Source organism: Mastigoproctus giganteus, chromosome 13, assembly GCF_048544385.1.
Source record: "Mastigoproctus giganteus isolate SK-2022 chromosome 13, ASM4854438v1, whole genome shotgun sequence".
NCBI classification, from domain to species: domain Eukaryota; kingdom Metazoa; phylum Arthropoda; class Arachnida; order Uropygi; family Thelyphonidae; genus Mastigoproctus; species Mastigoproctus giganteus.
This window is the reverse complement of record NC_143587.1, coordinates 129,477,289-129,501,481: the sequence shown is the minus strand read 5'-3', so window position 1 is coordinate 129,501,481 and position 24,193 is coordinate 129,477,289. Positions and strand designations below refer to the sequence as shown.

Sequence of the window (24,193 nt, the reverse complement as noted above, 5' to 3'; positions counted from 1 at the left end):
GTGAGCTAAAAGAGTTAATAAAATGGACAATTTGCAATTCTCAATTTGAAAAGAACATTTATGCTTGTTGCATTAGCTATTTTACATAAAATACTGCACACGACAAAGCATCAGATTACTATGCAGAAAACACGATGGTTTTTACACTGACATTTTGACATGAGAAGCATGTCTGAATATCCATATCTTTATATATATTCTGATCATGTTTGAATATTCTTATGTTGTATCTGTAAGGAAATATTTAATAAAAAAAAAAGCAATATTACTGCTAACTGATTTCTTGTTACTTAAGTTTATTCATCTTAATTCCATTTCTTTTAATATTGTCAACACACACTGCAATTCATTGGGAAAACAAGACATTTGGTGCTGTATAGAGGAGATATTTAGTATTAAAATAATTATTTTCTGTATATTTCAATGATTGCTTTACTTTCCCACTGCCTTGTATGGTGGTTGACTGCCCTTCAAGAAATATTTGAAAGTTCTGGATTTTTCAAAATTCCACATTTCTGAATTCAGATTGAGGTTTAAATTAGATTAATTTAAAAGTTAATGGTTTGTATGTCTCCTTTCATATTAAGATTGCAATTCTTTTTATTGTATTACTAAAACATTGTATATATCAAAATACATATTGTACAATATTTTCATTTCCATTAATTACTTTTCTCTTACTTTATCTTACAAATAAAATAAAATCTTTAAAAAATGTGTTATTCCTATTACTGTATTGTTAGACAAGGCTTTTGTTTCTATTATTTTATTTTATTAATTTAAACTACTTTACTTTTTCATTTATTTATATTATATTTTTATTATTATATTTATATTATATTTTTGATATTATTTATTATTATTCTTAGATATATAGCATGTATTAAAAAAAAAAAAAAACGGTAAATTTTTGACACTTTTTGGGAGACCTCATTACTACAATGCGTGACAATTTAGATCCCTTGAACTTTGTATTAATGAGATTCAACTGTATATACACACATACAGAGAGAGAGAGAATATAGAATTAGAATATAGTTATAATAATTATTAAAACTATTACAGTTAATTGCCATGTAAGGATACACTGAATAGTGATAGCCTTAATAACGTAATGTACCATTCAATGCAATGTATTCTTATATAATTAGCTATAATAATTTTAATAATATTTGATATTTGATTATCGTAATTTTTTGAGGCTTCTCTTTTGTTTACAGCTTAGGGCACATATGCCTTTTCTTTCAGTATTATCTAGCCTGTTTTCCACTTTTATATATACATATATCTATAATTCTCCAATATTCTGTATTCTCTAATATCACAGTTTCATGTAATATTTGTTCATTTATTCCATGACTATCAGTTCTGTTAAGTTTATATTTACTTTACATATTATCATTGTTCATTTATATGTTTTCTCTATTTCTTGAATTGTTGGATCAGCATTTATTTCAATTTATATATATATATAAATTGAAAATTAATATATAAAATACTGACTGAAACACAGATAAAAAAAGATGGGAAATTTTCACAAACACCCACTACAAATATAGAAACCAAAAAACTGTACAACCAGATAACATATTTTCAATCAATTTCAGAAATATTTCACTCACTGCAAATACAGAAACCAAAAAACTGTACAATCAAATAACATATTTTCATTCAGTGTACAGTGTTAAAATCAATGGCTATTCAATATATATAAAAGACATTAATGCTAAAATGTATTTTTTACACAAAAGTATCTTGCAAGCTGAGAACCTAACTCTAATTTTCCCAAAAACCTTTTAAAACTTGTTGATCAAAGATGTGTTCAGGAATATGATTCCCTCCCCCCCACCCCAACCATGCAATGTATTAATATACATTTCAGCATCCTATCAATAGCAAAACTAAACTGCAGCCATTATCAATGCACCGCAGGAAGGATGCCTCCTCAACAATTCATGTTGAAGGAAATGGGCCGTAATCTGCCATGCTTGTCCAGTGCGGGTTGGCAGATCAACCGTATTTAGCAGTCAGGGGCTTGAACACTGGTCTACTCAAAGAGCGTATGCTACTGCACTCCTGCTACTGACCACTTGGCTACAGAAGCCTATCAAAGTATTCAACTGCAAATAACTGAGAACTGCTCTTTTGAACATAAAAATAAATAACATAATCAAAAAAAGGTAACTGTGAAATTAGGAACTTTTAAACAAGTCTCACATTTTAAAACGTCTTCACTATGATTTTCAGTAATTGAAAGTTGACAAAAAGAGTTGCAACATGTGTTCTGGGATAGGAGATAGGCTTATATTAAGTTTAGTAGCTGTTTGATTTCATGGAGTTGTAAATTGATGCTAAGGTAAAATTAGTTTTAGAATGACTAAATGATGCAAAGAAGAAAACTGATTTTCATATCTGCCAAAACTTCATCCAATCACTACTTTTCTCATCACCAAAAAAGGAGACTATCCATTTTGCTTCAAAATGTGCCAAACTCTCTGACTCACCTGCCTTGGCAGGAAATTTATTCCCATGGGCAAAAGCATGGTACCTGAAGGTAAACTTCATAAGATCTAGCTTCTGTTACTCCCTAAGATTTTTATATTTGTGTCATCTGATTCTTATCTCTCTTACCTGTGAGAATATAACTCTCTCATTCATTTTAGTGATCTCTGGCCATGTATATCTCAATCGGGTTTCCCCCTATAAAGCTTTGCAGCCCACCTTCTAAGCCATTCTTCATATAAACATTGATTAGCACTCCTCACAAATTTGGTCACTGTTCTTTGAATCCATTTGAGATAGTTTTCTGTTAGGTGCTCAGCCTGGATACAATATTCCAAATGCAGTCTCACTATCATCTTACATAAAGAGCCGATAACATCCTTTTCCCCATCAGTCCCACACTCCAAACACAGATATATACACCAATACAACTCTGAAATAGTCTTTACATTTACTTTAAATGTAAAGGATATTAAAGACTTACCATGATATAATTTGGTAGCATATTCTGCCTGGTTTCCAACAAAATACACATGAGGACAATCTGTTATAATAAAAGGATCTTCTTCATAGTATGGATAACAATCTGTGAGAAAAAATAGTACTAATAAATAAAAATAAAGTACATGTACATGCATTAGACAATGCTCCTCAAAAGTATTTAAAATATTCCTTAATTGGATACCTGATAATAGTGAATTTTAATTTGGTATAGGTAATATCCTTGTCAACCCTTCAACCAGAGGTGCTTTTGATTATGACAATAATCACCTTAAAAAAACCAAAAAAAAAAAAAAAAAACCCCTACCTCTACATATTAAAAAAAGGTCCTGATTGACATTCAGAACCAACAGTAAAGTTATATCTGTTTCTGTTGTTGCTTCTTCTTTCGTTTTGTTTCTTTTTTTTATTATTATTATTTTTTTTTTTTTATACATAAGTAAACTGCTGTTGAATGACTAATGCTTAATGTGGATAGTAGTGTATTTTGTCGTATGATTCCTGACAGACGCCAAATACAGTCTGCATACAACATTATCTATCATGAACATAATTTTTAGTGAAATCACCATAAACCTTATGAGTTAAATTTTGGCCCTTACAAATAATTTCCTCATTTCCATTATTTCTTATGGCAAATCAGCTCTTAATTTATGCAGCACTTTTAAAATCACATTTGACATGTAAATAGAGAAATTTCTTCTATTTAATAATTAATCAAATATCTTATTATTATTGTAACCCATATTTAGTATTTATCAATTCATAATTAATAAACAACATTAAATCAAGTTAATACTGTAATATCAAATCAACCAAAGTGCAGTGGAATGATGTGAATGTAGCAAGCTTTTTTACATTATGTATCACACTGCAGTATTAAACTGAGCACTGTAGAGAATTTTGTTAGTAGTTGAAAATGGATGGTGAAGATCAAAGGATCACTAAAAATTGTCACTTTTCAGTGATTTTTTTTTTTTTTTTTTTGGATTATAAATCTTTGGCAATTTTTATAACTACACACACACACACACACACACACACACACACACACACACACACACACACAAAAGAAGATGGTGGACAAAATCATTTGATGAAAGCCAAAATAGGAGAGTTTCAAATATTTTGTTTTATTAATTATGAAATATGAGCAATGAATAATAAATATATAATTTGGAACTGGGGAAGAGGACTGGGACAAGGGGGGATACAGTTTTACTTATCTGGATGGTGCTACAGGTTTCACACAAACCCACTGAGTGGGAAGAAGCAGGAACACTGCTAAGTCAGTCATAAGTGTTGTGTAGGATTTGTGTTTAGTGTGGCATCGTATTTGTGTTGTATGACTGGCCTCTTAGCAACCATCCAGAAACAGTCACCAGGAAGGATGCTATTAGTTCCTGCCCTTGCCACGAAGAGGCAGGCCATCCACTCAATTTATGCTGCCTTGAATAGGAAGATCCTCAAGGCTGGGCTGCCTGCATCCTTGCCTAGATGAGAATGGCAGTCACTGTAACAAAATAGAAACAGTTAAGCAACAGTGGAAGAGATGAGAGTTGGGATGAAACAGAAGGTGCAGTGGGGGGGGGGGATATTAGAAAAGACAACCACATGCAAAAAAGAAAGGTGAAGTCTTTGTGAGGAATGGTTAGCAGAGTGGTTGGTAAGAAAGCAAGGTTAAAGTGCAAAGGCAAGTGGTCAGTTGTTGGCCAACTTTGGAATATAGATGAAAAGATCCATACTGGGGACAGAGTCCTTGGTGTTGGCACACCCCTTGCTATCCACGAGTTAGCAGCTTGTTCTTGTGAAGAAAGTGCTTGCATTAGACAACAGAGATCATCAGAGGAGATATCTCACCTGAAGAAGTTATAGAATCCCATCCTAGGAGGAGGACATCCAGTATCAACAATGAAAAGGGAAGGATAAAGAGTTGAAGAGATAGTAAAGCCAGTGCTGCCCTGCGATGGAGACAGAGAAGCAGAAGCAGGAAAATCCCATCTGGACAAGATTGCTTAATCCAGGTCAGCAGAAGAGTGGTAAGTCTACTCAAAGATGTTTGTTATTTGGTTTTTAGGAGCATTAGCAACTAAGGCCATACTGCTCCAGGAATATGCGGTGGTCATTCCCTTGACCTTTCCGCATCCTCCGTATTTGGTGGTGACAGGCTCGAACCCTGGTATAATCAAGAAGCGTGTGCTACGCACTGCTGCTCCTTCCCACCCGGCTACGGAGGTGGCCTACCCAAAGAAGAGGTTAGGTTAGCATTTCTGTATTATGGGAGCTAGTGGGCTCCCAGGTATCACCAAAAATCCCACGTCAGTGGGTAATAAGGTCTTTCCAGAAAAGGAAGGAGGAAACATTTCAGGGCAGAAGAAAGCCATCATCAGCAGGGTTGTCTGAGAGGATCAGGCCAGGACAAATAATACAAAAGAGGCAGAGCAGAGAGAAAAGATTATTTGGTGTGGCTGCTTACCATGGACTCTGAGATATACAAAAAGATTTATCAAATACACTAGTCATCAGTAGCTGCCATTACATTAATTGTGCTGCAATCTGACTTGTAGAAGAAGACTGGGGTTTTTTTTTTTTTTTTTTTTTTTTTTTTTTTTATGTAAACCCCAAACACAAGAGGTATTAGAACCTATAGTACTTAGTACCGTGCTTGGGTTGGAGGTTGAGAAGACGAAAGAAGATATTTGTTGACATTGGACTTGAACTTCTGTAGACTGTAATTTTCAGGAAATACGTATGAAGGAAGGTTGTTCCAGAAAACGGTAGGTGAATGAATAAATGAGGAAGATAAAACGTTGGTTCTGTGAGTTTGAAGTTGGACAGTAAATGGATGTTGGCTAGTGGTGGCACGTGTTTGGATTATTTTCAAAGAGAGAGTGGGAATTATAGAAGACAATTCAGAAGAACAGTGCCCGTGGAAGTATCCGTAGAAGAGGCATGCAGCAGAAACAGTCTAAAAGACAGCGAGTGGAGAGACTCTGTTAGAGATGAATCATTAATTAACCTAACTGCCCTCTTCTGAATGGAATCAAGCAGCCTGAGAGAGGTTTTGGGAGCACCACCTCAGATGTGGGAACAATATTCCATGGCAAGGCAGATTTGTGATTTATACAGAGTAAGAAGCTGTCTGGAAGAAAAGTAACGCCGAGAGCGAAAGAGAAAACCAAGGTTTTTAGATGCAGAAGAAGCAATATTTGTAATGTGCTTGTGCCAAGAGAGAGAGATTAGAAGTCAGGGTAATCCCCAAAAGAGATATATCATTTTGCCAAGAAATCGGAGGGTCACTAAAGATAAGCATAGGAGCAGAAGAATCCTTTTTGCAAGATATAACTGAGTTATAAGACTGAGTTTTAGAAGGGTTGAAATCAACTAAGTTGTCTTTGCCCCACTGGAGAATTACCTGAAGATTGGCATTTAAGTAATTGGTAGCAGATTTTCGAGAAGTTGAAGCTGATTGAGCAGGACAAGGTTTCTCAAAATGGAAAGTGGAATGCAATGTGCTATCATCGGCAAAACTATGGATAGGATTTCCAGTCAATGGAAGAAGGTCATTAATATACAAGAGGAAAAGAGTGGGGGAAAGAACTGAACCTTGGGGGACACCGGCATTAGTGGAGAAGTTAGAAGACAGAGAGCCATCTACCATCACCCTCAGTGAGCAATCAGAGAGAAAACTGGATAACAAATTACTAAAAACAGTTGGCAAACCATAAGATGGAAGCTTGTTTAGAAGACCTTTATGCCAAACACGATCGAAAGCCTTTGAGATGTCAAGAGCAACAACTTGTGTTTCACCGAACCTTTCCATTGAATTAGTCCATAAATGGGTAACATAAGCCAGAATATCGCCAGTGGACCGACACTGACGGAATCCATACTGGCGATCGTTGATCGGACAGAAGGTTTCTAAGTAGTTTAAGAGTTGACGGTTAATTGATTTCTCCATTACTTTAGAAAAAGTAGAAGTTATTGCAATGGGATGATAATTGGATGGGAGAGATTTGTCACCCTTTTTTAGGAACTGGCTGGATATGAGCAAATTACCAAGCAGACGGAAAAACACCTTTGGAATAAGAAAGTGAAAAAGGCGGCAAAGAATAGTCGTAAGTTCAGAAGCACAGGTTTTGAGAACAAGTGGAGAAATACCATCGGGACCCTGTAGCCTTCTTAGCATCAAGATACGTCAAAATCCTTCTGACATCCTTTTGACTGAAGTCCACAGGAGGCATTGAATGGAGCATGTTGGGAATGGTGGGAGGTGTTTTTCCAAGATCATTAATACATGAGTTGGAAGAAAAATGGGATGCTAGCAGGTCAGCTTTATCCTTGGCTGAAGTAACAACAGAACCATCTAGTTTGGATAGGGATGGGCAAAAGTTGCGGCCAATAGCTTTGGCAAGAGACCAGAATGCTCGGTGACCATTAGGGCAAGAAGCAAGTTTTCTACTCTTAGCCTGTTCAAATTCTAGTTTGGACTAGTTAATAACTGCTTTACAATTGTTGCGAGCTTTGGTGTAGGCAGAAAATGAAACTGAAGAATTAGAAACAAGCCAATTATGATATGCAACATTCTTCTCTTGAACAGCCTTAGCACATTTATTGGAAAACCAAGGTTTAGATAAAGGATGAGATTTTAAAGTGGAGTGTGGGATAAAGGATTCTAGTCCTGCAAGAATAATTTCACTGACACGATCTGAGCAAACATTGACATCAGAAGTTTTGAAACAGTAATCCGATCAGGGAAAAGAAATCTCGCAGGTCATCCCATTTTGCATTCTTGTAATGCCAAACAACACGAGGTTGGGAATAGCCATGAGATAAAGGTTCCATTGGAGAAGAGACAATCACCAAGTTGTGATCTTAAGTGCCTAAAGAACCTCTCACTACGACCGTGTACTTAGAAGGGTTCTTTGTGAGAAAAAGATCAAGCATATTGGCTGTATGATTAGGATTGTCCGGTATTCTTGTAGGTAAATGAACAATCTGTGCAAGGTCATTAGTAATTGCAAAAACCTCAGCATCTCGACCAGCTGGGTCGGTGTGACTAGAAAACGGAAACCAGCTAGAGTTGTGAACATTAAAATCACGAAGGAAAATTACCTCACTGTTAGGAAAGTTGGACTGGAGAAAGTCAAGTTGCAAAAGAGAGGAAGTCAAAGAGCTCAAAGTGATTAGTGGAGTTGGGAGAACGGTAGAGACAACAGATGAATTTGACACAATGAGGTAGAGAGATTTTAAGCCAGAGAAGATCAAAGAGAGGAGATTCCAAATTGCCAAGTCTTTGACAGGGAATAACAGAACGGACATATGCACAAGTACCACCTTTGAGGCGAAAGGAATCATACAGCGAATAATTTGGGCATCTGAGATGAGTAGTTGAATCAATCGATAACTGAGATTCTGTCAGAAAAAGTACATGGGGTTTGGCAGACTGCAAGAGGAAATGGACATCGCTGAGATTAGAATTGAGACCACGTATATTTGTGAAATGAATTAGGAAGTGCTTGGAAGGTTTAGATCTTTTCGCAGATAAGCTTGCTCTATTAGTTTGACAATTCGTGGTATATTCAATAGTAAGAAAAAGTGAGTGGGACATGCTGTATGAAGTAATGAAATTTTTGGATATGGTATACACGTGGTAAGAATATACCCAGATCCTTGACATAACGTGGCCTCAACAATGCTCTCCACATGCACACTACTCGGACTCCCTCCAGTCACTATCTGGCAGAGTAGAAGTAACAAGATTATACACTAGCTAGTGTATAATCATGCCTCCTAGAGAGTTACCAATAGGTTCGGTCCAGTGTACTAACTAGCGGCCGGCCTGCAAACACCATTTTAGAGCTGTACCCTCGAAATGTAAGAACTATTGGATCTCGCCATGATGTTCATCATAACCTCAAAAGTCATCAATCATACTGCATGATGGAAGAGATAGGGAAGGGTTGACCGGAACTTAGCTCTAGAGACTAAACATGGGTTCCACCACTCCAAGCCTCCAATAAGCAAAGTGATGGTATTGCACTGGTTGATAAGAGTCATCTGCCACCTAGAGGCTGTCTGAGAGGATCAGCCAGGACAAATAATACAAAAGAGGCAGAGCAGAGAGAAAAGATTATTTGGTGTGGCTGCTTACCATTGACTCTGAGAAAATATACAAAAAGATTGGTCAACTGGGGTTGATCAAGTTTAACCATTAAAAAAATATATATTACTTCTGCAGTTGTTTATATTTATTTAAATTATACAGTAATAAGTTCTTTATGCACAACTCCAAAGGCATTGTGCTATAGTTTTTTTTTTTTTTTTCCCTAGGAAAAAACGTTCTTGTGTACTTGTATATTTCATTTTACCCATCAGTAGGTGTGGTACCTCACAAATAATGTTCCCATGTTAACCATTAATCAATGATTAAAATTCTTAAATTTTTCCAACTTGCTAAATATAGTCAAATTTTTACTGAAATGGTTTCCAAAGTGGTTTTCTTAGAGAAATTTTATGCGAGAACCTGTCAAGTGTCCCGCCACCGTTTTTGCAACTAATTGGATTTTGCTTGAGCAATGCCACGATACTGGACAAGTGCCGATGCTTTGCCAGTTTAAAGTTTCAGGGCTTATTTTTCTTCTTTCACTAGGTCCATAAACATCTACCATCTCACCCTAGTTGTTTTTGAAAGTTTTATTATTGTTTTCACAACATAAAAAATAACATGAAACCCAGTACTGTCTCAAAATAGCTGCTAATCCATGGGACGTAATACACATAATTTAAAATTTCGCACGCTGTGAAGGATGCTCAATTTAAAATAAATTCTAAAATCAGCCTGAAAATGAAAGTAACTAAGTTTTTTTTTGTTTTTTTTAAATTTTTAATAGTATTTATATATACAATAAGCAGAAATGCAAGCACAGTTTTAAATTTCACACACTTAATGGTATTTTATATTGGTAAATAGAAGAGACTTAAGAAATTCATGCTTCTATTTTATGCCCAATACTTTTTTTTTTCCTTTAAAATTTTTATAAATTCCATTTTTTTTTTTTTTTTTTGAAAAAGAAAAAACACAGCTCTTGGTTTAAAATTTTTAATATTTTTTAAACTTAAAATGTTATATATAATAAGCAATGCAATCCATTAAGAAAAGATGAAATATGGTATTGTTCCAAAAGAATTAGAAAAAAAAATTCCCAAAAAAATTGAAGCAAAAAAAAAAAAAAAAATGGGCACCTGTCAGGTTCTCTGCCACCATTTTTACTACATAAGGGGCACCACCACCACAGCTGGGGCTCACAAGTATGACTTCTCAAATGCAATCGAACTCTCCTGCATATTGCACTCAAGATATTATTTTAAGATCTTATTGTTAACAAAAAGTTTTACACTTTGTTAAGACATATTTATCTTGATCTCATGAACTTTTGATATGGTTATCCCAGTCGCCATGCATTTCTTGGGAGGGAACATTTTATTTTTTGGAACACATCCTTTAGTTATACCATTATATCTATGGGAAAATCGCTCCCTATTTATGAACTTTCGCTTTATACTTCTAAATTTATACTTTTCAGGAACGCATGGGGTTCGTAAATCGGGGGGGGGGGTGCACTGTACGAGGGATGCATAAGCGATTATTCTAATTACAGCGGTGCTCGATTTATTAAGAAAAAGAAATGCTTATACAGTACAGGCAACCTCCATATAACACGGTACTTCTCCAAAACGGTTTCGCTCTAACACGGTCAGAGAATTGCGGCAAACTTCTCATAACGAGGTATTTTTGAGCTTTTATGAAGGGAAAATCCTGCTATTATGTGACTCCCCGCTTTTGGCTCGCTAGTCGTTATGCAAAAAAAATAAATAAATAATTTAAAAAATAATAAAATAAAATAAATAAATAAAAATATTGGGAAATCCCCGTGTTCTGTGCTATTAAACTTGTGGAAAAAATCTAGATTTCAAAGTTTTATTACTATTGGATAACGCGCCAGGCCATCCAAACGTTGAAGTAATATTCCTACCACCTAATATAACTTCTTTAATTTACCTTTAAAACTCATTACATCAGAAAATCGTTACAATGGATTTTGAAAAAAATTGATTCCGAATCTATTGAAGGAGGCATGGAAACATTATTCAGTTGTGGACTGTATCGAAATCATAGCTTTATCGCTCAAAGTAAAACAAACCGTCAACATTAACTGAGTGTTGGAAAAATGTATGGCCAGAGTCAGTTCATTCAGGAAATATGGTCGAACCGGCAGAAAAAGGAATCAGTGCGATAGTGCAACTTGCTAAGTCGGTAGAAGGGAAGGTTTTGATGATATGACTGAAGACGTTCAAGAATTACTGGTAGAAAAAAAAAAAAAAAAACTGGCAACGCAGATTTGATGGAAATGGCATCGGAGGTAAACCAAATCAATTCAGGGGATGATAGCGCATATGAAAATTCTGAAGTTCTACATTTTACTCTGAAAAGCATACCAGAAAGCATAAACTTAGCCGAGCAATTAGAACCTTATTTTTTGGATGCAGATCCTTCGACTGAAAGGAGCACAAAGTTCAAAAGGGGGCTTCAAAAATGTTTAGCTCCATACCATGAAATTTACAAAAATCTATCGAGCAAAAGCAAACAAACCAGATTACTGATTTTTTAGAGAGGGCAGAAGATACAAGAAATCTAAATGTAGCAGAAGAAAGTGAAGATATTCTGCAACCGAAAAAACGTTCTCGTTTGATTGTACTTAAATGAACGTACATTATCTGACATATATGTATCACAGTTTGTAAGGCGTTTGTTCAGTTATTACCATTTTTAATAAAAATTAAGTTTCCGATAGTTACAAAAAAAAAAAAAAAAAAAAAATGGTGTATATTTTGTTAGCTTTTGGACGTAATCCCCTTTTTTCTACTGGTTCTTAGTCTTGTATATACAAAGGGTACTAGGAAAGTTTTGCAATATGACGCAACAATGAATCACAGGAAGCTGCTTGTTGCTGCATGTTGAGACATGTTCATACGTGCATAGTAGCCGCCGCGCCAAGTCGATGGGCTCAGTTATTCATTAGTAGTGAGAGTGTAAAGTGCTTGCGATGGCATCGTGGTCACGAAATGAGATAAGGACAGTTTTGCGGTATAATTTCGTGCGTGGTTTAACCATAGACCAGTGCTTAGAAGAAATGACTCTTGCACTAGATGATGATTGTCCACATCGTACAACGATATTCAGGTGGTACAGAGAATTCCAAAGGGGAAATTTCACTCTGGAGGATTCTGAGAGGCCGGGAAGGCCACGAACGTCAGTTACGGAGGAAAATGTTACTGCTGTGAGGAAAATGCTTGACGAAAACAGGCGAGTGACCTACCAACAGATAGAGGATACTTTGGGCCTAAATGCACCAGCAATTCGTTCGATTCTGCAAGATCATTTGCACGTGAAGAAACTTTGTTCTCTCTGGGTGCCGCATCAACTGACTGAAGAGCAGATGACACGACGTGTGACTTGGTGCCGGGAGATGTTAAAAAAGTTTGATAAGGGACAATCTCGGTATGTGAACAACATCGTGACAGGTGACGAGACTTGGCTGTACTATTACGATCTGCCGACCAAGGCTCAAAACAAAGTTTGGGTATTTGATGATGACGACACACCCGTAATTGTCAGAAAATCCCGATCTGTAAAGAAGAAAATGATAGCTGTATTTTTCAAATCGAGTGGAATTGTGGAACGTGTCGTTTTGGACAAGCAGAAGACAGTCACAGCTAAGTGGTATACTGAACAATGCCTGCCTAAAGTCATTGGATCTATGAAGAACCTGCGGCCAAAATCAAGAATGGACACCTGGTACCTCCATCACGATAATGCTAGAGCTCACTGCGCCAAAGCCTGCACCGAATATTTGACCACGACAGGACTGAAACTTCTGGAGCACCCTCCCTACAGTTCCAGACCTTGCTCCCTGCGACTTTGCACTGTTCCCGCATGTGAAAATGAAGCTAAAAGGGAGGCGGTTTTCCAGTGATGAGGACCTTCTACGGGCTTGGGACAACGAGTGTGCTTTACTCCCTAGTGAAACTTGGCAGAACTGGTTTAAAGATTGGTTTCGGAGGATGGAGAGGTGTATTGAATGTAGAGGAAATTACTTTGAAAAAATTAAATAAACAAAGCTGTATTGCAAAACTTTCCTAGTACCCTTTGTACAGTAGTATGAATCAGAGCTGTAATGCTCAATACGTTCTACGTTGATATTAATATTTGTAAAATAATAAGAGGAGTTTACCTCAATATAGTACGTAGAACACATCCGTATGATACTCTCCAGAAATTAAAACGAAAAAAATCGAGAAACTTACATTAGAGTAACAAATAATTAAAAAACAATTAAAAATCAATTTAACGCAATTAAAAATATTAAAATGAATGAATTTTCATTCCTGTGATCACGACATACGGTCGAAAAGCGTTGTCAGCTTCAGGAAGGAAAATCGTTTTGAATAATTTCGTTAGATTATTTTTAATTGTGTTAAATTGATTTTAATTGGTTTTTAATTATTTGTTACTCTAATGTAAGTTTTTCGATTTTTTTCGTTTTAATTTCTGGAGAGTATCAAACGGAAGTGTTCTACGTACTATATGAGGTAAACTCCTCTTATTATTTTACAAATATTAGTCTCGTATAAATAATAAATAAATTTTCTGTTTATACTCCGGGACGACCAAACGGTCAGAGGAGTTCGCAAGATAGATAGAATACAAGAAACAGCACCGTATTCAGTAGTCACGGGCTTGAACCCCGGTCACTCAAGGCACGTGTACTTATGCACCCGCGCGCCTGACCACTAGGCTACGGCGGCATATAACACGGTTTCGCAGTACACGAGATTTTATAGGAACCTAACTACCGTGTTATACGAGGGTTACCTGTTATGTTATTTGGTTTTTAGGAGCATTAGCAACTAAGGCCATATTGCTCCGAGATATGCGGTGGTCATTCCCTGACCTTTCCACATCCTCCGTATTTGGTGGTGACGGGCTCGAACCCCGGTCTAATCAAGAAGCGTGTGCTATGCACTGCTGCTCCTTCTCACATGGCATTTATGTCAGAATACTGCGTATATTTTACTCAACATGAATTGTTGGGGAAGCTTCCATCCTGCAGTGGATTGATAATGGCTGGAAACATTATTCAGTATGTGCAGTATTCTGACCAATTAAAACAAAAAGGTATATATAAGTGTCAGTACGCTTTTGTCAGAGTTCGTGTGAGTGAGACAGAGCAAATAAAAGCCTTTTCAAGATATAAAAGCCTGTTCAGCTATTCAAGATAGTTTTAAGGTTCTGAAAGCAGAGTTGGTTTTTAACGCACATCACCATGAAATAACGCCGACATAGTAAAATAAGACTACTGTGTTTAAAATAAGTTCTAAAATAACCTACTGAATCATAATGAAACTGACTCAGCACTGGAATGATGAGCGGACAAAATTGAATTCGATTGCAAAGTACTGTTCGCAGTTCTGTTAAAGTTAGTTGAACAGCATTTGAAAAAAAAAGAAAGCGGCACTCGGTCCATAAATATGAATATAAAACATATACTGAGGAGTTGTGAAAGATATGTTTAATATTACGAGTTGCGATCATCCTTAGTACTCTGTTTTATGATACACGCAGTCGATACGAATCTCTGAAAGAGCCGAATTGCGATGGTGATAAAAGTAGATTATTATTATATACACCAGCATTACATCAAGGTTTGATTTTTTTTTTTGCTACAAAAGCAAGAAGGCCAATAGAAATTGCATCCTTCCCTTGCATCACGCTCTCGATCTTCCATGGTTGAAAATCAGAAAACAGAATTTCTCTTAAATTTTTACTAATCTATCGCATGTGCAATAAGATATGATATGGCAAAAAATCGTAGTATTTAAACGGCTGATCTCAATCTAACTCTTAATGCATATCTTGTAAATCATAAATGGAGAGAATACAAATCTAAAGGATTTCTAAATTTACATCTTCCTCAAAAGATCTTAAGTCTTCTTTTGAATAAAACGTCAAAAAAAGAGAGAGAGAGAGAGAGAGAGAGAGAGAGAGAGAGAGAGAGAGAGAGAGAGAGAGAGAGAGAGAGAGAGAGAGAGAATGGAATAAAACATCATGTTTCTTTTTTTATTCTGTTATTTTAGTAGATGCGGAAAAAAGTTAGCATCATTTAATCATTCTAATAATCTGTACAAGGCAGTTTGTTTTTAGGAGCATTAGCAACTAAGGCCATATTGCTCCGGGTATATGCGGTGGTCATTCCCTGACCTTTCCGCATCCTCCGTATTTGGTGGTCACGGGCCCGAACTCCGGTTTAATCAAAAAGCGTGTGCTACACACTGCTGCTCCTGCCCACCTGGCTACGGAGGCGCCTCTGTACAAGGCATTCAAGCACCTATTCAAATATCATTAAATAACAATACACCAAATGAACATTGCACAAAAACAATATTATACTGAGATCATTTTAAATAAAAATTGAAGCTGTAACACGAAAATTGTTTTAAGAATAAGATGCACGCTTTATTTACGTAGTTTTTCTAATAACACAGCCACAACTCAACAACATCAGTTATAGGCCAGTATTTTTTTGAGTAATGGACTTAGTAAGAAATTGGCGGAACACCAAATTTATAGAATCTTTATTTTATTCATTCATTTATCTTACAAAAAACGCTTTGTCTTCGTGACTAGTAACGAAATAATTCAAATAAATTACCAGTACATATAGAGAATCTGGTTTCAGTATGTGCTAAGTTTTACTGATTCACTTCATTTTGCGGAACAACGGCTGATATGAATAAAATAAAACAAAATAAAAATTGGTGTAGGGGTTACAACAGCTATGGAAATAGTGGGATGGAATCTACGGCGTTTCCCCACATTTCCACCACTAGTTGTGACACTAACTCCTACATAGCAACTTCTCAAATTTGCGACAATATAAAAACATTATAGTACAAAAAAATGCAAATAAAATTATAAGATACGTTGGACGTGTAATTAACTTATATGCATTACGCATAACTAACATGACAAATATTGCAAGTGCGAATTAGCTATAGTTCTTATTAAGACTAATTGAGAATACCAACTGAAAAGAAATCCAAGATATCCTGGAAATTTAAATTAATTTAAAGTTATTTTAAAGAAAACCAATGTTAGAATGTTAAAAGCTTTTAATATTTTTAAAAGTAATCAACCAATCCATTTGTCACATTCCACATCATGTAATGTCCTTTACACCATCATATCATCGTCCAACAATAATCAGAGTGGAATGCAGACTAGCGTTATTTTACAACGACCAGCTTCCTTTTTCTCACAACTGAAAGCATGCTCGGTGAACTCGTAACCAAAGGATCCCAATTTGTTCACGGTAATCCTTATTCACTGTCTTACCTATTGGAACATATTCCTTGTTATCAAAGAAAGTTGGCAACATCATCGGTTTTTCATTTTTTAAAAAGAAATTTTTTCTGCCTCAGAGAGCACGTTAATCGCCATTCTATGGTTGTTAGTGTACATATTTAGAACAACACAGCTCGTCACCAATTACGATCGAATCGAGAATGGAGTGATCAATTAACAACATCTTGAATAAGCTCTTCACATGCTTCGAGTCTGAGAAGCTCTTATTCATCAGTCAAACACGCGGAACGAAGCAAGCGCCGATATTCTGTTTGCTCAAATCTTCGGTCAGAATTGAACGAATTCTTTCTTTGTTAAAGTGAAGCTGATCTTTCAACTTCTGAAGTGACATTCGACGATGAGACAAAATGTGTGAACTTGGTTAACATTTTGAGTTCATTCGAAGAGCTGCTTCCAGAGTGCTCGTTATCTACCAAAATCTCACGGCCATCCCAAAATCTGACAACGCAGTGAAAAAAGGAAGCGAGATGGGGGCATCGTTACCGTAAAAGTATTATTACTGTTGTTAAAATCTGTTTATCGAGTAGAAATTGGTGAAACCCCTGGACGGTCATTAGCTAGCAGGATGGCTACAAGGAAGATGATATACATATATTGGATTACACAGTCAAGTATACACTGACAGTTTTTTAAATTCTTACTTTACTAATAAGTAAGCAAAATGCAGGTGACCCCCGCTTAACGCTGATAATTCGTTCCGGAAAAACAGAGCGCTAAGTGAATCCGCGTTAAGCGAGCGCCGCATGCCCATAAGGTAACATATGTATTTGTAAGTTGCGGTCGGTGCCATAGGATAATTCCTAATCAATAATAAACGGTAGTGAAAAGATGCACAAATGTCGGTCAAAATATTTAATATTCAAATATTTGTACATATAAAATATTCTGCATTACATACGTATATAATTATGTGGTAACTACTTATGTATCAAAATTAAACTTAAAATTCCAATTAAAATCATGAATTTAATTGATCTAAATTGATTTTAATTGATTTAATTTAATTGATGAATTTAATCATGAAAAATGTGTCGATTTTGGGTTGGCCCTCTTCTAAATAAACTAAAAGGGGTCTTAATTTTAAATCCCCCGCAGCGTTACCACGCAACAATAAAGTCACTCGATCCTTCGCCGCTTTGAAAACCTGGCATGTTTTTTTTCTTCTTCTTTCAATATGAAACTTCTTTTAGACATTCGTTTCCACAAAAGTCCTATTTCATCCATGTTATAAACTTGTTGAGAAGTATAACACACAATACCCCTCTTCAATAATTTTAACAAGTTCTTTGTTGAAAGTTTCGGTTCCTTGATCTGCACTTTCGGCTTCTCCCTAGGTTTTAAATCTATTCAACCAGCCCTTACCAGTTTTAAATGGTTCCACATTTTTTTTTTTTTTTTTTTTTTATATGAGTTTTCTTCAGATCATCATATTGGCTAATAATCTCTCTCTCTTTTATAATATTTAACTTAACTGAATTCTGCATTGGATATTATCTTCAATAAAATTAGTTAGTCTCTCAATCCTAATAGTCGGCCTAGCCCTAGTTGCGTGCAGTGGAACAGCTATCTTTCCCGCTGCTAAAATTAATTCTTTATTTTTTTATAATTGTTCTTACAGTTAAACTTGCAAGTCCTAAATTATGGCACACATCCGCTTGTCGTTGACCGGAATCGATTCGCTTCAAAACGTCTAATTTAATTTTCAAATTCAGTCTTTTTTCTTACATTTATAGTCTTCGTACTGCGTCCAGACGTTGTTGCTTTTTCATTCTTATCGGCCATTATTAACTCTTCGAAAATGTAACTGCGTTGGTTGCATTAATTATGATACAATGTTCGAGTAAACTGTCCGTTACGCACGATGTCTAATACTGTACTGAGTGATGATTAGTCTTTGGATAAATGCATATAACGTAAATATTACAAGCAATAAACTTGATCATTTTTTAAAATGTTGATCTCGGAACTACGTAACAAGTAGAGTGCAGTAAATTAGCGAGCGAGAAAATTTCACCGAGCGTGGGAAACGTTTTAATGCTGTTTTGCTATTCATTTTCAAGCTATCGACTCCATCAAATGAAACGATTTCGTTAAATATGCCAAAAATGCAATCTGTAAAAGAGCGTTATAGTCAGATACGGGTTATAAGAACAGCGCTATAGCGAATCAGCGTAAAGCGAACCGCGTTACGGGGACCTGCTGTACTATTATACTTATTTTATCAAATCATCGATCTCAATCGTACTTACCCTAGTGAGTAGCACAGTTGGTAGAACCGCCGTCCTTCCCACACCAAGTGGAAAAACCTGAGTTCGAGTCTCATCGATGGACGAGAGGAATTTTTATGGGCCTTTTTTAACAACGTGGCTGAGTTAGTTTGTCTCAGGTGAGGTAGCGTGGTTTTTTCTCCTGGAAACTTGGGTTTTTCTTCCAGCAAACAGAAAATCGACCACTAAATTGTAATAATATTGCAATTATTACGCAATATTATTATAAACGCAATTTAGACAATATATACGGAGCAATAAGGCCTTAGTCGCTGATGCTCCTAAAACCTGATTACAACAACCAACGTCGTACTTTTTCCTCCCAATTTGTATCAAAATTTAATATTCGCTCTTTGTTCCATCACAACAAAATGCCTACGTCCTGAAAAACACGAGTTGTAGCGCGACTGCGTGATAACGACTTAAAATATGCAATGGCGTTGTAGAAGGAAGCAGTCATGTAGATCCGCTGGCAGGGCGCGTTGCTCCACAGTTCTAATTGCCTTGACATGGAATCAAAGTTTTTGAAGTGAAACTTCTTTAGGTACACTCCAGGCAGTTTTCAGATGGGAGTAACTTGCGTTCGTGGATTGACAAAAAACGCAACGAAAATGCGACCGTTGCCATAAGTAAACGCATTACAGGCACTCTGAACAGCCAACTACCTACCGTACGAGGACAAAATTCCCCTGTTATCGTGCGATCACCGAAGTTAAACAGTGTTAGGCCCCCGTTCTTACCAATAGGTAAGACAGTAATTGGGAGGGTGACTACCTGGGAATACCAGGTGTAGTTGCCTTCCTTTCTTTTTTTATTTTGTTAACCTGTTGGAAATATTCTTCCGATTTTCACGTATCATTTACTTTTATAGCCTGTGGATAATAGTCCTCCTATATGCACTTATTAGACTCGCCGTTAATAGAATTAAAATTCAATTCGTAAATGTGATCACAATGACCGGCGCTTACTACATATCGTATAGTGAACGGTATTTTGTTATGGAGTGTCCATCGTAAAGTGATTTTATCGTACAGTGAACCAATCGTAAAGCGGGGGTACACTGCAGTGAGCGTTGTAAAGCACACGTACACGTGCAATTCGTCCGTGGATTGACAAAAACGCCAAGAAAATGCGACACGAAATGATTCATCCCCCTCCCCACCATAGTAGCACTCCGTACTAAGCACGAGCGACGCATGACCCAATCAGCACCCCTACTGAATGCGTCATGCTATTTCTTTCGTCATTCTCCACCGTATTTATTAAAAAGGGGGGGGAATTATAATTCAACGTGTCAAAGACAAATAGTGAGTGTTGTAAGGCGTATAGAGCACGTATATGTGCAATGAGACCACAGAAACCACCTCCACTGAGTACAAGGAGAAATCTAAGCTATTTTGACAGCGGAAGAAATTAAGAGAAGGTCCATCCACATCTTCAGAGACTTACATCTCCCCAGAAATGTTAGAAATGAATTTGGAAAGAGTCATGGAAGTTGATACTGCAAATGAAAACGATGAAGAGTCCTCGAAGCCCAGTCGTAAACGAAAAAGTCGAAACCGACTGCCAGAAGTACTCCATCAAAATCAAATCGTTCAACACATAGTGGGCGTAAGCAGGAGGATTTTAAGAAACACCGAAGTATCCACGCACAGTTTAAACGTACATTCCTGGATAATAATTTCGGTTCAGTCTGTTCCGTGTGTGAGATTGGCTTTGGTTCAAGAACGCTGTGAAGGTTGTAGCAGCTCAAGATCTTCTTCGAACAGCATTTACATATAAGAATATAAGTCAAATGTCGGCCTGTAACAGCTGTCGTGGCTCCATCAAGAACAAAGTGATTCCGGCTCTGTCGAAATCAAATGGTTTTAAATATCATCCGATGCCACAGCACTTGCCGAAACTAGATTTGGTAACGGAACGTCTCATATCTCCGAGGCTCCCATTCATGTAGATTCGTGGCCTGCGGCATTCATACGGTCAATACGGAATCCTCGGTCAAGTGATAAATGTTCGTCTAAAGAAGTTGCATTTAACTTCCACTATGCATGCTCGGCACACACAATTTGTTTATATCGAAAGCACCGAATAAAATAATTTAGGAAATAATGAATGAAAATCCGTTTATTCACCATCACTGATGCCCACCCCCACGTTACCCAATCTGCAAGGAGTGTGTTGCGTATATAAAAAATTTCTGATCATTTTGATTTAACTTACAGAAAAATATACCTTTTTTTCATACATTTTCACATTTAACATAAAAATATACAATCTTGGTTCACAGACACACTTAACAACATGCGAGTTCTTTTTTGAGTGGTTATTTACAGTTATGAGGATCGCATTAAGCAGATAAAATATAAGTTATTTTTGTCTGTCCTAATTTGTTCCCAATTTTAACCTACGAACGTCAGCAACAGCGAACCACTGGTATGGTTAAAAAAATAATAATAATAATAATAATGGATTATGGAGCTGGGACACTGCTATATGCAGAAAGTACCTAACGACATATAATTGCTAGATAAGTTAGTAGTCGTGAAGGGCAATGTGCTAACGTTACGGTACTAGTAACGCTAATTACGGAGAACAAAGGGCGAACGGAACAGAAATCGCTATCACGGTGAACAAAGAAGGGAGCTAAGATAAAGGAGAAGTAATAAGCAATAATAAGTACTGTATAGTACTTAGTGCTGTTCGTCCTGTGACCTCAGCGCCTTTTTCGAGGGCCAGCCACCGAAATCAAAGGAGGAAACGGCAATAAGTGGGTATAGCCTCTGTTTCTGATATGAAATACACGTCGCACGTGGTATACGTGAAAAGTAGGTAAAGTTAGAATATATATATATTTTTTTATTTTATTTTAATTATGGGGCGCGCGTATATTTCATGGCTGACCCGAAAGAGACTGGAAGTAAAGATAACAAGAATAAAAAGAATATTCTTGTTATCTTTACTTCCAGCCTCTATTGGGTCAGCCATGAAATATACGCGCGCCCCATGATTAAAATTAAAAATATTATTTTAACTTTATCTACTTTTCACGTATACCACGTGCGAAGTGTATTTCATGCTATCCCACTTATTGCCGTTTCCTCCTTTTATTTGGGCGACTAGCCCTCGAAAAAGGCGCTGAGGTCACAAGACGAACAGCACTAAGTTATTCTTATCATTGCTTATTACTTCTCTTTTATCTTAGCTCCCTTCTTTGTTCACCGTGATAGCAATTTCTGTTTCGTTCGCCCTTTGTTCTCCGTAATTAGCGTTACTAGTACCATAATGTTAGCACATTTCCCTTCACGACTACTAACTTATATATATATATATATTTATATTTATACTTAACTTATACATTATTATTTTTAAATTGTGGTACTGTACTACTTGGGAGTGTCAGGTTTTAGTGACCCCCAACCAAGTACAGTACCACAATTTTAAAATACTGTAATAATGTATAAGTTAAGTCAGTGGCGGATTTAGCACTTGAGAGGCCTCAGGCACAATTAAATTTTGAGCCCCCCCCCCTCTAAATATTTTCGGTACCAATACAGTGTGCATTCTACGAGCACGTTTTTATTATAGCACGCGCTGTAGATTTGGTGTTGCGGTTTTAATCATTTTGGTTGCGCAATTATTTCATACATACAGTATTTTATTAATTGGGAATTAAAAAATTAATTCCCAATTATCACTTGCTATAAATGTCACGCCTCGTCAAACAATTCAGTTTTGATAAATACATAAACAATACATAAGATATTAATAATAAATAAATTTTCTGTTTATACTCCGGGACGACCAAACGGTCAGAGGAGTTCACAAATAGACAGAATACAAGAAACAGCACCGTATTCAGTAGTCACGGGCTTGAACCCCGGTCACTCAAGGCGCGTGTACTTATGCACCCGCGCGCCTGACCACTAGGCTACGGCGGCCTCAAAACAAGAATACTCCTAAACTAAAACACCAACCACACCAAACTCTAGTAATTTGTAACAGGTTCGTGAGTAAAATGTTAGTTCCGAAAGCTATTAAAAAAAGACGATGCTCCGTTACATGTGAGCCAGCGCAGTAGTGATTTCAGAGGCTTTAAAAGACTACTGCGCTTGCTTATTGGTTCCCAATTAGTTGCGAATAGTTTTGAATTGCCTCCACGAACAAATCTAATATCGTTTCTTGAGCAATATCGTCACAGGGTTCTTCACTCGTGGAATTACCTCCACTAGGAAAAAACTGAAAGTGTTTAATTTAAGCATTAATGATAATATGTATTCTACTTCAGATTCACTTAGTTCGCATAGAATTTCATATAATATGTAGGGATATTCGCATAAGAGTTCACTAACTTCTCATCTTAAATTATAGTTTTATTCAGTAACGGTAATAAAGACGAGTGTAAAAATTTAAAATGAAACAATTTTTTTTGAGACCTGAAATTTGAGGCCCCCTCGATTTAAGAGGCCCCAGGCGCGCGCCTCGTGCGCCTGTGCGGAAATCCGCCACTGAGTTAAGTACGTATACAACCGATGCACGTGTAATGTCTAATTGTCCACAGACAATAGCATTAACGTTGGAAACAATATTTATTTAAACGTAAATGTCATTTGACATAATTCCAATATATATATATATATATATACCCATAAAAATTCCTCGTATCTTTGACGGAATTCGAAATCAGCTATTTTCCACCCGATGTGTGAAGGATGCCATATTCGTTTGATTCTTTTGTTTAGATCGTCGATGGATCAATATACTGGATGAATTGACTGTGGTCCGTTTTACAAAAATCTGTCGTGAATAACACCCAATGAGTCTCATTTAATTTAATTACTGTACTGTTTATGCAGAATAATAATCAGTTTTCACGTGGTAGTTATTTCCACAGTTAGGTAATGCACGCATTACGTTACACTTTAGGCACGTTCAATTATTAAATAACTTCCTTCACTGTGTATAAAATTCTATACTGTATGATTAACGAGGCCTGTGCGCTCTGGATTCATTATTAATATCGAATCACTGTGGACACAGAGCGAAATGGAGACGTCTCCGTTTCGCTCTGTGTCCACAGTGATTCGATATTAATTCTATACTGTACTCAAGAAGTAGTAGTAGTGGCATATGATGCAAGAAAGCAGTGTATGAGCTTATGCAACATTAGCCAAAAAAAAAAAAAAAATTCACACAACCATTCCCTCTAAATGTTTGTCCAGTTCCTCCTTAAATTTATTTAACCTATCAACTTCCACAACCACAGATGGAAGTTTTTTTCAGCAATTAACCACCCGCTAGCTAAAGGCAAATTTCCGCACATCTATTCTACATGTCTTTCCTTAATTTGAATTTATGCCCCCTTAGGTTCGTAATCTGAACAAGTGGAAGAATCCGATCAGAATTCAGCGTGCTCAACCCATTCAAGGCCTTATACACC

General features: G+C 36.5%; 1 protein-coding gene across 1 annotated transcript in view; it reads right to left on the bottom strand.

The window, feature by feature from the left end:
• The window catches only part of PolD2 (DNA polymerase delta subunit 2), a 160,296-nt gene that overhangs the window by 16,432 nt on the left and 119,671 nt on the right, over nucleotides 1-24,193 (bottom strand). Inside the window, exon 9 of the mRNA XM_090388016.1 lies at nucleotides 2,987-3,088. Within this exon, the coding sequence (XP_090244142.1) occupies nucleotides 2,987-3,088 (102 nt within the window). The remainder of the gene's footprint in view (nucleotides 1-2,986; nucleotides 3,089-24,193) is intronic.